Source organism: Euprymna scolopes, chromosome 6 (genome assembly GCF_053919585.1).
Source record: "Euprymna scolopes isolate OS-2025 chromosome 6, ASM5391958v1, whole genome shotgun sequence".
NCBI classification, from domain to species: Eukaryota; Metazoa; Mollusca; class Cephalopoda; order Sepiida; family Sepiolidae; genus Euprymna; species Euprymna scolopes.
The window spans coordinates 147,711,336-147,728,912 of record NC_136487.1 but is presented as its reverse complement, the minus strand read 5'-3'; the positions used below and the strand labels follow the sequence as shown (position 1 = coordinate 147,728,912).

Here is a 17,577-nt window from a genome sequence, read left to right as displayed (position 1 = left end):
AAGATATTTTTCACTCAGTAATGAGCTTTGGAAGATTGTCAGTGAAAGAAATACAATCGCCAAAAGATAAGCGTTTCATTATTTCTAGTCGCAATGTAGAGCCTTGTAGTACATACATTTCAGAGTATATAGTACATTTAAATCAAAGATAAAAATCCTGAGAAGTTCGTAACATAAGCAGAATTTAAAAAAAAATGTAGAAAAAGTGGATAAGGATGGGTTCCAGAGTAAAACATGGTGGACACTTTGAGGGTGTCAAACACAGAGAATGTGGAAAGTTGTTGGCAGTAGTTGCAGTTAGGTGTATATTGTTGCGATTGTTTTATGGGGAGAGACCACAGATTGAAGCTCAGCCGAGCACCTACCATAAAAGTAACAATAGAGCAGAGATAACACTCGCAACATTTCTTTTGCGATAAAGACGAAGTAGGGAGGTCAAAATGTCATCGACCACTAAATTTCAAAGACGGGTTTGTACCCTGTCAAGGCAGGTAAGGATGCTCTTAGGCGCTCGACCCCAGATGTGGGTAGATATCTCATTGAGGATTGAACCTTCAACCTCCAGAAAAGTACCATTTGAAACTGAATTTGCATCGGTTCGTCATGAGCCTATCTCTGCTTTATCGTTATTTTCATGGCAAGTGCTCGTCTGAGCTCCAATCTATGCCCCCCTTGTCAAACTTTTATGAAAAACACTCGTCTAGCTGAAACCATTGTCAATAATTTCCCCCCACTCTTCATCTGTGCCTAAACCTAAATGTAGATTCCATGAACGAAGCTTTTTTCTTAGAACTGCACGTCTGTGGAACTTTCTTCCGTTTGTCTGTTTTCCAGCTGACTACAATTTGGTAGTGTTCAAGTCCAATGTAAACAAGTTCTTGATAAATCGTCCCCTTAAGTAATCCAATTTACCAAATTTCCACTATTAACAATTACTACAATATTATCCCATTGACTACTATACACTCAATAACCCTTATCCTTCAGTAGCCTTCGGGTCTTGATAAGTGGTGACTCCTATGTAAAATTTAAAAAAAAACAGCATTTTTTGTTGCTAAACGTGAGAATTTGAATGCCTACTAGACAACTATCCTTGGGTGTTTAAGGTTTGTCAGGACAACCTGGCATGAACATGTTTTTCTCATCAAGTCGTTGACAGGATACAAATATACATTTTGCTCATTAGGATTGAGCCAGTCTCAACTACGGAGTGTTTTTAAGTGATCCACGAGGCGCAAATTCCTGTCACACACATGTCACCATTCGCTGTGAAAAACATGTGCTTGACATGCAAGTTTAGGAAGGTATCTTGTAGCAGGTTGCCGGAACATCGTCACATGGAGTACCATCCTTGTCGCCTACCTGCCAGGGCAGTTTATTCGGGGGTACATCTCCTCTGAATTAAACGCGCCCCCAGATACCAACCTGTAATTTCTACGATTCAGCGTGGTACATACAGCACCTAGCCATCTTTACAAGTAAACACTGACTAAATATTCAAAATTACATAGTATTCATAGCTGACATAAGATCTCTTTTGTATGGCTAGCTGTCACTGACTTTTATGAAGAACTAGCCTGGGTGCCCGGATGTTTAGAGGTGTAAAAAATAAATAAATAAAAATTAGTAGTAATTGTCTCAGTTTAAAGAGTTTCTCTTACATTGACCAAAGACGAATTACAGAACAGATACTACCGAGCCGAAAGGCCAGGTGCCAGTTTGCGTTCGATTAGTTTCGCTTTATTTAGATGAAAAAGACAAAAACAAACACTCGAAACGACGGCATTAAGGGACTTTTTTAAAACTAGATAAAAAAAAAAAGATAGAGACTATGTCCATTTGCGGATCTGAGATGATATGATCTAAGAAGTATAAGAAAACTTCTCCCGGAATCTAATTGATGCAAAAAGCCTTTCATGGACAAACACAAACGCGTGCGCGCCTATTTTGCCTTTTATATATTAGACGTGCCCGGCGTTGCCCCGGGTGTTTGGACATGCGTGTTGAGCAAAAAAAAGTGGTTGTAGGCACGTAGGCTCGAACCTGTACCGCAAAGGAGGAAAAAAACATGAAAAAAATAAATAAATAAATAAAACATGACGTCGCCAAACCGGAAGTGATGTAGGTTTGAATTAAGGCTAGACAATCGAAAAGAGGGGATTACTTTCGAAAATATCAGCGAAAAAAGTGACCCATCCCTGTAGAAAAGTGTCCAGTTGAGGATGTAGGAATTAATGTCTTTGGCTAATTTTTCGATATTTGTCGTCTGACAAAAGGAGGGGGGGTAGCCAGATGTGTACAATGCGCACTCCCTTATTTTTTTTTTTTTTTTTCTTTTCGGCTTTTTGCAATTTTTTCAGCAGATTATTATCAATTGGACGCTAATCTAGCAGATTATATAAAACAAGTCAACATTTGGACATTTGAAAGGGGGTGCTCAGTTTTTAATTATAATGTTCTAGTAAAGCATTCCCTCATATTGGAAACATTGACAAGAACACGTTACGGGGGGAGAGTTTTTTTTTATTTTTTAATTTGCTGGAACTTGATTATTTTTTAAAAGAGTGGGTGTTTTAAACCCACCCAAAAAGTTAAGTTATGAAAGCAAAAGAAAACTTTTCTTGCGCGAACGGGTCTCTCCAATCGCGACTCCGCACCCCCCCCCCCAAAAAAAAAGACCCTCGCTCTTTTCAAAAATAATTTTCTCCAAGTTCCAGCAAATTAAAAAAATAAAAATAAAACTCATATTACATGTTCTTGTCGAATGTTTCCAATATGGGGGATCGATTTACTAGAATTAAAAGTTCTAGTTTTTTTTTTTTTTTTTTTTTTTTTTTTTTTTTACACAGTGATCACCACTTATCAAGGCCCGGAAGCCACTCAGGGATAAGGGTTATTGCAAGTACATTACGTTAGTGTGAAGATTTGATGAAGTGTTTAATTAGGGGGGGGGGCGGTTCATTAGGAATTTGTTAACATTGGACTTGAAGACATCCAAGTTGTAGTCCGGAGGGAAGCAGGCAGACGGAACAGAGTTCCACAGGCGTGCAGTTCTAAGAAAGAAGCTTTGTTCATGGAATCCGCGTTTTGATTTAGGCACAGATATAGAGTGGGGGAAATTTTTTACAGTGGATTCAGCTAGACCGGTGTTTTTCGTGAAAGATTGGCGAGGGGGGGACCAGGGATTGGAGTTCAGACGAGCACCTGCCATGAAAATAACGATAAAACAAGGATAAGCTCGCAACGTCTCTTCTGTGGGAGAGAGCACCCCCCCCCTTTCAAATGTCTAAATATTGACTTTTTTTTTCTCAATCTGGCAGATTAATGTCCAGTCGATAATAATCCGCTGAAAAAAAATGCAAAACGAAAAGAAAAAAAAATTATCAGGGAGGTGGGCATTGTACTCGCTCGCCAGTAGGTAATGTGCGACATTTTTTGTGCTAGAGCTAACGTGAGATTTAGTCATGGTTTCTTTGATAGCTTTTGTCCCGGTCGAATGGAATGAACGTTTCACAAAGGATAAAAGATAAAACAAAAGTCTAAGGCGCCCTCGCAATATTTTAGAGTTTTAGAAATATACTATTATTAATACCAGCAGAGACATCAGGCGTTGCCCGGGGGAAAGTAATGTCTAACAAGAAACCTCTCCTCTGGTACGACACTTCCTATTTTCTATCCTCGATCAATGGAAGAGAAATCCTTCTAGACTGATGTAACTTTTATTTTGTCCCATTCAGACTTTCTCCTTTTGGGGGAACTGGACTTGGCCCACATTACAAACCAATCTTGTGTCTAACTACCCTCGTGAGACAAGTAAATAGAAACAGTACTAGTAGGAAATTTTAGGAACTTGTACACTATTTGATCCGCTAAAATAACGTTATTTATTTAGAAAGCCATTCGGCGGACCTGTACGAGAGTGCCCATCCACTTAAAAAAAAAAAAAAAAAAAAAAAAAATACGTGTTGTTCACTTTTTTTTTATTTATTTATTTTTTTTTTTTTAAGTTTTTCCGACGATTATCATTAATTACAGACTTAAGTATCTTATCAGCAGAAAAAAAAATTGAAAAAAAATAAATTTAATGACTTTTAAGAAGGAGGGGAGATTCACTTTCTGGTTATAACGTTCTAATCACGTGACATGTCGGTAAAGAAACGGACAGTAAGTCAGGTAGCAATGAAGTAGAACGTTATAACGAGAAAGTGAACCCCCTTGTTAAAAGTCATTTTTTTTTTCTAATATGATACTTAAGTCTGTAATCTATGATCATCATCTGGAAAAAAAAAATTGATGTGTAAAACACGAATTAAAAAAATAGCGCGAGTCAAATAAAACATAAGCTCTAAATTTTATTTAATTTTTCTGAGGGGGAGGGGTATCTTTTCGGGCTTTTTTTTTTAATTTTTTACAGTTAAAACGACTTATGAAACCTTAAAATTATATTTTAAGTTAAATTTTATTTTTGAAAGATATCAGTATAAACCATCTGTAAAATAAACAAAATGGACAAATATGTTCGAAAGGATAAATCACTTATCAAGACCCCTATGTCTCTCGAGGATAAGGGTTTATGTGTGTAATGGGGTCAGTGAGAACAGTTCAGTGATCATTTTTGGAGAGAATCGAGCAGAATTGGACTATTTAAGGAGACGGGGTAGCAAGAACTTGTTCACATTGGACTAGAAGACGACCATGCTGTAATCAGCTGGGAAGCAGGCCAGTGGAACAGAGTTCCACAGTAGGCTAGTTCTAGGAAAGAAGCTTTGTTCATGGAATATGCGTTTAGATTTCGGCATCGATTGAGAGTCGGGGAACTTGATGGTAGTTTTAGAAATTGACTTCCAAACTAATTTATTTCCGACGAGATCTTGGTTTATCCCTCTTTCAAATTCATTCTCCCATGCTTTTGGTTTTTTACCCAATCATACGAGCTGACCCTGCTACCTCAACTGTTCTACCGGTCCTGGATATGACCTTAAACTTCATCCAATGGTAAGGCCCCAGTTCGTGGGCTTTGGGGAATGTGAAGCCACCCTTTAATTGCCATTGCTCCCAGGTCCACTAACTCGAAGTAGTAGTACCTGTTAGGGTCCTAGCTATGGGTTGAATAGAAACTGACTTGGAAAAAAAAAATATATATTCGATTAAAAAATTTGGTACTAGTGCACTGATTGATCCGTGCTGAAATAATGTTATTTAAAAAGCCATTCTTAACATGAGGAAAGGACGGTGTTTTATACCTATTCTGTACTTTAACCTTACAATTGAATAAAAAAAAAAAACATAGCCTAAAACTTTAATTAAACTTGGAAACACGATTTAAAAGTTAGCGTGGATCAGTAAGTGCATTAGCACCAAAAAAATGTTTTTTCAAAATAACTGGATTTGACATTAAATAACCTAATGGTTGATATGCCATAAAACAAGAACCACCAACCAACCAACCAACTGTTCTATATGTATAGGGTGTCCAAGAAGTCACTTGGGGAACTTTAATTTGAATAGATTCATTATTTCCGATGAAATGAATGCGTATCTAAGGCAATGGTTGATATTTTAAAAGAAAATTTCCAGTCTGCAGAGGAATGGATGATAAATTTTATTGCTACTAAGACTAAGCTTCTTTCCTTTAGGAATTACAAGAAACCTCAATCGCTGATTGACATGACTAATAATACGCTACCTGAAAGTTCTGAAACTTTTCTGCTTAACACTCACTAGCAACATGAATTGGAACAAATACATTGAATGAACATAGTCAAGGTTGTTGCAAGGAACGTGGATTCTCTCTATTGTGCTAGACATTTGTTCACACCTGAGATTATCCTACATTTCTAAAATGCCACCATTCACTGATGCACGGAGTATTGCTGCCACATCTAGTGTTGTGCACAATCCACTAGTATCACACTTTTAGATAAGATTTTAAAACGAGTCTCCAATCTGAGAGGTCCTGTGCTATCAAATAAACTCCATCCTCTGTCCTATTGCAGAAATGTTGCTGCATATCTGTGCCTATTTTCACAATTATTTTAATAAAATATGCTCCAACGAACTCAAGGTACTTGTACCTCCTCAACGCAAATACATCCAACAAGCTGCAAAATCCCACCCCTACACCGGAAAGATCTCTAGATGATACTTTATTTTGCATTTTAAACTTTAAAGTCGCCATTATTTACAGATAATTTTATAAAAATCAAAAGATTCTCTACAGTGCAATGTAGAAAATGTATTGTGGACCAAGGCACTGCGGGGAGGCATATGAAGCTTCTATCTGGTGCACCGCAAGTGGGGGGGGGGAGGGTCCCTAAGCAGAGAAGCCAATCAATCGATTTAATTGAAACATGGGCGATTTCACTGATTTCATTAACAAGTGAAGCACGCACGGTCTCCCGTGAGTGCACAGTGAACAAGTCATAAAAATCAGCACCCCCGCCCCCCTCCATTTATCCCCAAAGAAGTCCCCAGGGGATGTCAAATTCTGGTGAAAATAAACAAACGGTGCAGTTTTGAGCCTTAACATATGTAAATTTGAGTTCTGCACGATGCAAAAAAAAAAAAAAAAGTGACCAAGTCCATCACCCCCCCCCTTATTTAGCCCCCCCCCCACCTCAAAAAAAGTCCCAAAGGCCTTAACAAATTCAAATTTGAGTTCCACGCCATACAAAACTGCTAATAAATAGACATATACAGATAATTTTGAACAAATATGGTAAAGTAATCCAAAAAGTGGAGTGTTTTTATTAGCCCTAAAAGAGCTCCTGGGGAGTGAGGCACACCCAAGAGTTACCGTGAAGTATAGACAAACATAATTATATAGTAATTATTTAGTTACAACTGTTCAGAATGTTTTATAAAAATCCAAGGCATCAATTTTTTTTTTTTTTTTTTTTTTAAATAAGCACAAAACTGTCAATTTTAGCCATTTTAACCCGAAAGGCACACCTAGGGGGCAAGTTTTTTGGAAAATATGTTCTGTTATTTTTTTACCCGTATCATGTTTAATGTCTGTGCAAAATTTCAAAGAATTACAAGGCGTAGTTATTGAGAAAAGTGTGGACAGACGCACGGACAAGGGTTAATTTACAGGTCCACCCTCCTTGTGTTGGGGGACCATTAAAGGTATGAGAGGTTGGACATTTGTTGATCCTCATTCAATCCTCCAAAACGTCGGGCCTCTATGCTAGTAATATATATATATATATATATATATATATATATATCAGATTACGACAGTCAGAATGTTTTGCATGACGTAATCAAAATCTATATACAGCATAATCTCATTTTACACACCAGTTCTTACGAGACCATAGAAATCAAGCAACGCTGAACCTAGCCCATACTAAAATGGGTGACCATTTGGTTATACCAGGCGGTAGATGTTCTCTCCGCTTATCTCGGCATCGTTTCCAGTCGTCTAGTGCCAATCCAGGGGAGGTGTGGTTGGAACTGCGCAACACTTGCTTCACAGTTACGCGCGTAACCACCCTTACTGGGGGGGTGTATCCATTATCTTTCGAGACTGAACGGAGGCGATGAGACACAAAAAGCAGATAATCTGGACTATATCAGAAACACTGGCAAATGTGTATTTTCAAAACAAGATGGCAGCCTCGATTGTCGTACATTCAGTCTAATAAAAAAAAATGTTGAAAAAAAAAATTAAAATTAAATTTCTTCGGGTTTATTTCAGCCTTAGTGTCTAATAATGTGTTTTATATGAAAATAAATAATTTTTATAAATTTTTGTCCGTCAAATAATTTACGCCGCTGAAATACACATTTGCCCGATCTTGTGTCTGCCTGTCCTCGTGGCGAGGCAAGTAATAGGAAGTTTCGGTCAACGCGGAGTAGGTACAGCAAGTCTGAGATAAATCCAACCACTTGGAAATTAATTACATATTCATTTTATTGTGGTAATTTGAGATCGGCTTGGCTTTTTTTATGAATGAATATTTTCTTTACGACAGAAGCGAAGGGGACGTTTGTGAGAATGGGAAAAGGCGTTACAACAATAACTATCAAAATGGGTCTTTTGCGCCAAGCCGGCAAAGTTTGGTGTAAAACGGGAATTTGGGTAAGGGCGAGGGGGTGGGGGGAAAATAACTAAATAAAAAGTCACTTTTGTGTGTGTGTGGGGGGGGGGGGGTAGAATGTTTTTTTTATTTTTCAACTATTTGTTTTTTGCGATGCTAAAATTCTGTTTAACCACAACCTAACTCTTCGTATGCTGATTAGCATCGTTTTTACCTTATTTTCTAAGGCGTTTAAATCGTAAACAGCATTGGCTATTTTCGAGACCCACTAACTCCGAAGTTAAGTAGAACCCCGGGATATGGTGGCCGGTAGGATACGTTTTTTTTTTTTTTTTTTTTTTTTCTGGTTACGATGTTTTTCCGGTCCCTGGTTACGGTATTTGTCTCGGCTTACGGTGTTATTTCTAATGTTATTTGCTTATATACACGTGTACTATATACTGTATTTTGTTACTAATTTTTAATGTCGTATCCCGGGGTCTTACTGTATTGAAATTCTTTTGATTCGCCACAAGTGTCAATAATGTTTGGATATATAGTGCCGATTTTTATGGGAGATGCATTCATCTAAAATTAATATCGACCATTTTGCCCTCGTGGGGAGGCAGGTAAATACAAACAAAGATCGGTGTGACGAGAAAATCAATTTTTTTTAAATCTATTGTTAAGAAAGTGAATAGACCTTTTCTGGTTATGAGGTTAGGTAAAAAAAAATGCAAGTGGAAAATTAGAACGGGAAGTAAAAACGAAAAAAGTGAAACTAGTTTTAAAAATAGGATTTTTAAGATGAAAAACGGAGAAATTTTTCAGCGGGTTATTACCGAATGGTCCTAGTCTATCAGATTATAAAAATCTTTTTAAAAAGGTCAATATTTAAATATTTGTAGGGGTAGGGGTGCTTCTTGGGTGCTCGCTCAGTTTATAATGTAACGTAACCACTCGATGTTTTTAGGCCAAATCTCGTGAATTTAGACTCCCTCCTTTTATTTTTAAATAATCTTTTTAAAAAAAAAACGGCTAAACTGCTTAAAAAGACTAAATTCGCGAAGTTTGGCTTAAAAATATCGAGTGGTTCTAAAATGGCTGATCGATTTACTAGAACGTTGGATTAGAAACTGAGCACCCCCCCCTACACATATTTAAATATTGACGTTTTTGATAAGCTGGTAGACTCGTGTTCATTTGATTAAAAAAATTTTTAAAAATAAAAATTTTTTTAAATTAATAAATGAAAAAAAAAAATAGAGTGGGGCAAGATTCTTCAGGTCCACCTCTTTTTATTAAATTATTATTACAAAATAGTTACAAAACTCATTCCCCTCCTCATATTAAGAATGGCTTTCAAAATAACATTAATTCAGCACGGTAACATAAGTGCACAAGTTCCGTAACAGTTTCTGGAAAACGAGTTCATACTCAAATCGTAGCAAGTTTCATCGCACACATGAAACGCCGAAATGAAAACTCGACAAGAAAAAAGTAATCGCCATTTTTATAAAGACGTCCACAAAGAGGAAATTGGTCATAAAACTAAAAACTATATTTGGTACTTCACAGGGAACGTGGACCCTGCGTAAACTTTTTTTGTTTGTTGTTGTTTTTGTTTTTTTAAATGACTGCTTCCTGAAATGCGCAAAAGGTTTTCTTTCACTTTTTTCGTGTATATCTCATACACTTTTTTTTTTTTTTTTAAATCAAGCGTGTATTTATTTTATTTTTTTATTTATATTTTCTTTACTTTATATTTTTATTTTTTGTTACATTTATTTTTTCATACATATTCAAATAATGCCTTTGGCCTTTTTTGACTCAAATAGTACCTTCAAAAGATTTTCGTGATTAAACCAATGAAAACCTTTCGTGCATGCGCTTTCAGGGAGCAGTCATTAAAAAAAAATGCTTACGCACGCAGGGTCCACATTCCCTGTGAAGTATTTTATATTTTTCGGAGCTTACATGTCAAGTGAAAAAATTACGTAGTTCCGTGTCATGGAGAAATTAGTTTAAACTCCAAAAATTTATAAAAAAAATGATCTAGTAAAAAAAAAAAAAAAAATAATAATAATAATAATAATTGGTCAATGTGCACTAGAGTACCAACAAAAGACTTATATTTTAAAAGTTTGTTTTCAGGGGTATTCGGGTTTGTTTTGAATTAATATCACATTTAAAATTGTCGCCAATGAGTAGGTTTTATGATATTAAGGTCATTATTATCCAATGCATGTTTTCATTGATGGCCATATTTGTTTGCGCGTACATTGAAGTTTTCATTGAATTTCGCGTTCAAAACAGACCCAAATACCAATAAAAATCAACCTTTTAAAATATAAGTGTTATGTTGATAAGCGCACATTGGCCGAACTGGTTAATATATTCGGTCATGGATATGCGAGCGCGACTTCATAAAGTCGAAATTCTGTTTAATTCTCTCCCACTCAACTACAATAACTCAGACACCAGGGTTGGAAAGTGGGATTGAGAAGTCAGCGCCCCCAAGGAGGGGCACTGACCCGCAAAATGTGCCGGGATAGCCCCGTTGGCATTCCCGGGCGAGAGCACCTCAGGCGATTAATAATAAACTAACCTCTTCTCAAAGAGAGAAGGCAAGGTCTGGGAGGGTTAACCTCCTAGAACTGCACAGAACTAAACTCCAACCGTAAAATCAACAGGGACTGGATCATTACAGGAATGATCTAATCTGTTGATTTTGAGGGCCAGGATAAAACATTTCGATACCAGTGCAGTGGCACATTTCGATACCACTGCACTGCACTGCAGTGCACTTATTGATCCGTGCTGAAATAACGTTATTATTTAAAAAGCTATTCTTAACATGGGGCGGGGAGGGTGTTTTGTACATATTCTGTACTTTAACCTTACAATTGAATAAAAAAAAAATTGTTTTTTTTTTTTAAATCAAAACAAAAAAAACCCGTAAAACTTTAATTAAACTTTGGAAATACGATTTTAAAAATAGCGCGGATCAGTAAGTGCATTCATTAGCATCAACATTTCGATACTAGTGAAATTATCGATCCGTGTTGAAATAATAACGTTATTTAAAAGCCAGGTGCTAATGCAGAGAGTGATCCGCGCTATTTTTTAAATTGTATTTCCAAGTTTAATTAAAGTTTTGTTTTTTTATTCAATTGTAAGGTTAAAGTACAGATTAGGTACAAAAACACCCTCCTCTCCCCATGTTATGAATGGCTTTTTAAATAATAACGTTATTATTTCAGCACGGGTCACTCTCTGCATGCATGAGTACCGAGAGCCATTCTTAATATGGGGATGGGAGGGTGTTTTGTACCTATTTGTAATTTAACCTTACAATTTAATAAAAACTAAACTTTAATTAAACTTGAAAATACTATTTAAAAAATAACGCGGATCAATAAGAGCAAAAGCACTAGCACCAACATTTCTTTCAAAAACCAACGTTCATTCATTTTATGGTTTGTTATTGAATGATTGGTTTTAACTATTACGCTCAGTTTAATTTGTGCATAGTTTCTTCGTTCTAATTGCCAAGCAGTTAGGAAGAAAATGTTATAGTACACACACACAATATATATATATATATATATATATATATATATATATATATATATATATATATATATATATATATATATATGTGTGTGTGTGTGTGTGTGTGCGATACGGTCTCTACCAAATTCTCTCAACTTTTGATCTACAAACTTGAAATTTAATATACAGATTTGAACCTACAGAACAAATTCGATTGGCTTTTTCGCCCGCAACTAAGGAATCAAATAAAACATATCGAACTTAGCAGGAATAAGTCGACTAAATCCGTAACTTCTGCGCATGCGCAAACATATATTCATACGTTAAAGTCAGTTCATTTTTAAGGGTTTCTTATCCCTCTGTCGATATGTTAAACGATAACAACTAGTGCTGTCTGTGGGTCGCTAAATGTTTTAGTTTCGATTATAGCTGATAGCATCAAGTCATTTTTTAACTTTTGACTTTGCCAGATAGATGTTTGCGGTCCTGGTTTTGGGTCTGTTCATCGTTCCAAGGGAAAAATTTCCTAGATAACTTTGTGGCATGCGTGGCACAGAAACCCAGGAATTTGCACTTTCATTTAGGAGGATGGACAATATAAACTCGGCAGCAATCTCCAATGGGCGTCAAGTCTACTTTTGAATGCGTTTACCGTTTGTGCTTGTACAACTGCATCTGGGGGATCGATACTCTATATTGGGTACAATATAATAATCAGAGATAATAAATACGAAGTCTGCATAAACTAAAATATATTTAAGCGTATTTTAAACGCCGACAGTCTGCTAGTAATTCATATATATATATAGTGAAAATTTTCAAACGACATAATGTTTGAATGTGTCCAAATGGACTTGAAACAATTGTAACTAACAATGAAATATACTTTTTGTTGCTATCAACTCATTTTTTGAAGTCTTGGTTTTTGTTAAAACAGTATATATATATATAAGTGATTGTGTGGTTACAACGAGAGAAAAAAGTGTATATTTAAAAGAGTGTAGCTATCAACAATTGTAGGTTTTTCAGACATTTAAAAAATGATAAGTCTGAAAAACCTACCATTGTTGATGGCTACACTCATATATTTGAGAGAGAGAGAAAGAGAGAGAGGCGTTTATGCAATAAGACAACATGCTAGAAGAAATAAGGTTTGACTTTAATGAATATATATATTAAAAAGTTTGACTCTTGTCCAGGTAACCTACATCTAAAATTTCAAGTGTTCAGACACAAAATTGACCGAGGAGTTTGGTAGAGACTGCAAAGGGCAACTCTTTCAATTTTGACCCCTTGGCAGCCAAATTTTCGGCCAAAACCCGAGTAAAAAGCTTGCCCTATGAATACATTTTATGTCAAATTTCAAATATTTAGACCAAATATTAACTGAGTAATTTGGTAGAGACCGCAGCGGTCAATTTTTTTTAAACTTTGACCTTTAACATTTGTTTTGGACTCAAATCAAATTAAAAAGTTAGATCCATGTCAAAGTAACCTAAATCTAAAATTTCAAGTGTTTAGATCCAAAATTGGCGGAGGAGTTTAGTAGAGTTTTCAAACGTTAAATTGTTGAACTCTGGCCCCTTGACAGCCAAAAGTCGATTTAAAAGATTTTCCCAGATCTCAATACCTTTTGTGTTAAATATCTAGTCTATAGACTGAAAATTGACAGAGTAGTTTAGTAGGGAAATGTACACACGCACAGACAATTTCACTTTATAGAAATATAAAGCCACTCGAGGATAAGTATTAGTGATATTTTTTGTACTTATACGAAATTTGAATCGAACAGTTTTTTTTTCTTTTTCCACTCCAAGTTTTAGGTTTAGTTCGGTTCAAGTTCTATAGAAGCACCATATTTTCAATGGAGTGATTGAGTACTACTATGAAAGGATTAAGAGCTGTGATTTCACAGAGAGACATAACAGCTATTAGTACTTATGCACTTATGTTACAGTGCTGAAATATTAACGTTATTTTGAAAGCCATTCTTAACATGGGAGAGACGGATGTTGCCTTTTTTTCTGTACTTCCACGTAACAATTTAATAAAAAACGGGGTTTGTATTACTGTACACAGATTCGAAAAAGTTGTCAAAAAACAAATATAGAACAAATAAATGTTATCAAAGGCAAGATAAGTTACTTTTCTACCTAACTGGATATATTTTTTGTGTTTTTATTCAGTGTAACATGTTTATTCAGCTCGAAAAACATGCAGTGTTTACCGATGTATTGGAAAATTCAAAATGGCAGCCGACTCTCTCTCGGAGAGGGTACGTTTGGGAAAAGGTATTATAAATAATAAACTAGACAAAATACTGTTGGAAATTCGCTCAATATATGTTACCGTGACATAAGTTGACATGTATTCGGTTGTTTTCTAACAGTATTTTGTCTAGTTTATTATTTATAATACCTTTTCCCAAACGTACCCTCTCCGAGAGAGAGTCGGCTGCCATTTTGAATTTTCCAATACATCGGTAAACACTGCATGTTTTTCGAGCTGAATAAACATGTTACACTGAATAAAAACACAAAAAATATATCCAGTTAGGTAGAAAAGTAACTTATCTTGCCTTTGATAACATTTATTTGTTCTATATTTGTTTTTTGACAACTTTTTCGAATCTATGTGTACAGTAATACAAACCCAAAAACGATATCGTGAAACTTTAATTTAACTCGAAAATACTATTTAAAAAATAGCACGGTAACATAAGTGCATAAGCACCCAGATGTTTGTTTAGATTGGACTTAAAAACGACTACCGCGTAGGACATAGGGAAGCATTACCGCGGCATTGCGGCAATAGGTTCCACATGTGGGAAGTTCTTGGAAAAACAAACTTTAGACGTTCCGTTAGATTCTAGGTACCCGGGTGAAGAAAGGAGCTCTTTAAAAAGAACTTTTTGCTGGGAAGGATTGGGGGGGGGGCAAAATTTGAAGCTCAGTCGAGCCGAGCACCTGCCGTGAAAATACACACCTGTTTTTTTTTTGTTTTTGTTTTTTAAATAAATATAAATAAAAATGAGTGTTACCTTTTCACCGGTTGATCTTTCGATGGCCATCTTAACTTTTCCATAGGTGCCTTCACCAATGGTTTCTTTCATCTCGAACCGATGCCGTAAATTGTGCCGGTGCGTGTGGATCACGGGTCGATTATTCGCAGTTGTGGTCGTAGCCACCTCGGTGACCATTACTCCTTCCTCCTCGGGTGGATTTTTTGCCGGCATGATTACTTTTAGGATTATTAGAGAGATCCTTGTCAAAAATAGAGAAGAGAGAGCACTCTCTGCACAAAAGAGTCCGTTTCAGTCAAACGAAAAAAGGAATGAAATTTTTAATATTGAAACAAAGATTTTTTTTTTTTTTTCAAGATGTTTGCAGGATCCAGGATGGGGTAACCGATTTGGATTTAAGATTTTTTTTTTTTTTTTTACGTTAACGTTGTAAACCCCGAGTATGATGGGAGTTATTAATTATTAATAATAATTGGGGAGGGGGGGGGTCAGAAAAAAATTGGAAAAAAAAAAAAAAGAGGGGGGAAGAACGTTGTTTAGATTTTAACCCATATGATTTTTGAACAATTTAAAACGGTATCTTTTTTAAAAAGCTATAAAAGTTTGTATTTTAGATTAAAAAAAACTAAAAAAAAGTTAAATGTTTGAAGTTGTAATGGTTTGAATAAAAAAAAAAGACATGGACATTGACGGCATATAAATGATATGCATTCGTACTGTGCGCGCTCGCACGCGCGTGTGTGTATAAAAACAAGACGAGGTCGTCTCCAGTTTTTGTTCAAAATCTATGTATTCCAGATTTAAAATTTGTTTTTGACCCCCAAATGTGAAGAAAAAAAAAAAACAAACAAAAAAGCTCACTTCGTAAATATGTACGAATTGCTTTTGAAACAATTTTTCAGGAAGATCCTTGGTTGGCGAGATGTTAGTGTGTAATGTCCAGCCTTGATCGTCGATTTGTTGCGTTTTTCTTGCTTGTCATATAAATTATCCCAAAGTGAAAATTCAGCCTGTTGGCATTTTTTCCTCTTGTTTCTGTATTTAAATTATTTAACTAAAAAGAGAAAGGGTAGATCCATGAACGGAAATCTTTTATCTTATAAGGAAATTAGTATATACAACGTTTTCCCGGTATCAGAAACAAATATATAGACAGATTTGATTTACGACCAATTACAAAAATTAAAGCAAGTTGCGTCACTCCCAATAGGACACTAACTAAAATAAAATAATTTAAAATATATGTGCATATAAATTGTACATTTAAATTGTAATAAAACTTACGTTGTTGAATCTTATACTGTTTGCACTGTTTTGTTTTAACGAATCCAGGTTGTATGTGTGTGTGTGTTTTTTTTTTTTTTGTTTTTTTGTTTTTTTAAATATGGTTACAAAAATAATTTTTAAAAATAAGGGTTTAATTGGTTTCCTTGTGTAGCGGGATATAAAAGACCTGAAGTCGGACAGAAAAGGGAGACTTTCTTATTTGTTATTAAAACTGTGTTTTGTTCTTTGTATTTAAAAGAAGAAAAAAGAAAAATGCGTGTGTGCGCAAGTCTTGTTTGTAATGTTTGTTGAATGTAAGCAGATTCGTAACGTGTAGTCTTGGCCGTCTCTGTCCCTCTTGGGCTATCGTCAAACTGTGTTCCACGTCGTTTCTAAAGACAGGGGAATAAAAATAATAATAATAATATCCATGCATGAACTCTCGCCATGAAAAAAAACAACCAGTTTAACCGCTGCGAATACCAAGAAAGACTACAAGAAAGAAACCCTGCGAGCTTGTTCACTGTACGCATACGACAGGTGACCGAGTAGTTTCAGACACTCTCTTAGCTGTGTTCTCCCCCACCATTATTTTCTTTCTTTCTTTCTTTCTTTCTCTCTCTCTCTAAAATCTCTTTTTTCCCCTTCTCTCTCTATCTTTCTGTTGCTCGGCCTTCCTTCCCGTTACAAATTATCTTTCACGCACTTTGCTATTTCCTCTTCGTTTCATTCGGCCGGCCTGCTAATGGCTACGAGCTTTCTGATTGGTGAGGTATATGTGACGTCATAAGGGGATTTCCCCTCTTCAATCTCTCCACTTAACGCATTTCAGTCTAATCTGCGCCTAGAGCGCGCGTGAGTTGGAAGTTTTACTATTCCTTTTTACTATAGACATACTATTTGCATTATTAATCTCTACATTAATAAGCCAACTTGTCGTGTTCCAGTGGGTTTCTCTACTTGAATTGCACATCATTATTATTGTTATTTTTTTTTCTAAGAAAAATGCAACATCGTAGAGTAAAAAAAAAAAAAAAAAAAAAAAAACGGTTTTCATTTAAAATTAAAAAAAAAATACAGACAAATCTTTTTGTCCGTATCCGTCACGGAACGAATATGTCATATTCCAAAAACTACGGGAATTAATCAAGTAAGGAAATCAAATGTGATTACGAAACTAAATGCTATTTTTGATCGGCCATGGTTAATAAATAAAGTTAGACAACTCAATTAGAACTATCGAGATCAAAATCAGCCTCATAATATCTACGATTATTGACTCTTAAAATCGACAAAAATCGTAAAAAGAAAATGTAATTTTCTATATTAAAAACTACTGATCAATTTTTGAATTTTGGAATATGACATCTTTATTCTGTAATATATATATATAGACCATAAAGATTTTCCGTAATTTTTTTATCAAGTCGAATTCTAAATAAAAACCAATATAACTTTTAAAAACCTTTTTTTAATAGTTCAATAACGAAATAAAATTCACCAGAGTGCGTCTCTTTTTTCGTAAACAAGTCAACTTAAATACATAACACTTAATTACTTTGTGATGCTTTAAGATTTGGAAGGATTTAAACTGTCGAACAGAAAGTCATTTAAAGTGGCTTTAAAATTCTTAGCAGACCCTCCCGTCTGTTCTTCGGATGCTGCACTTCAATTTCTTGTTCTCTGTCAGTGGAGAAGTCCTTCCTTCAC

The 17,577-nt window shown here is 35.4% G+C and overlaps 1 protein-coding gene across 2 annotated transcripts in view; it reads right to left on the bottom strand.

The window, feature by feature from the left end:
- Positions 1–16,472, bottom strand: part of LOC145278031 (uncharacterized) — a 133,013-nt gene extending 116,541 nt beyond the window's left edge. For both annotated transcript variants that reach the window (XM_080130248.1, XM_080130247.1), the window contains exon 1: positions 14,620–16,472. In XM_080130248.1, coding sequence (XP_079986374.1) covers positions 14,620–14,814 — 195 coding nt within the window. In that variant the 5' untranslated portion in view covers positions 14,815–16,472. The remainder of the gene's footprint in view (positions 1–14,619) is intronic.
- Positions 16,473–17,577: the final 1,105 nt, after the last annotated feature.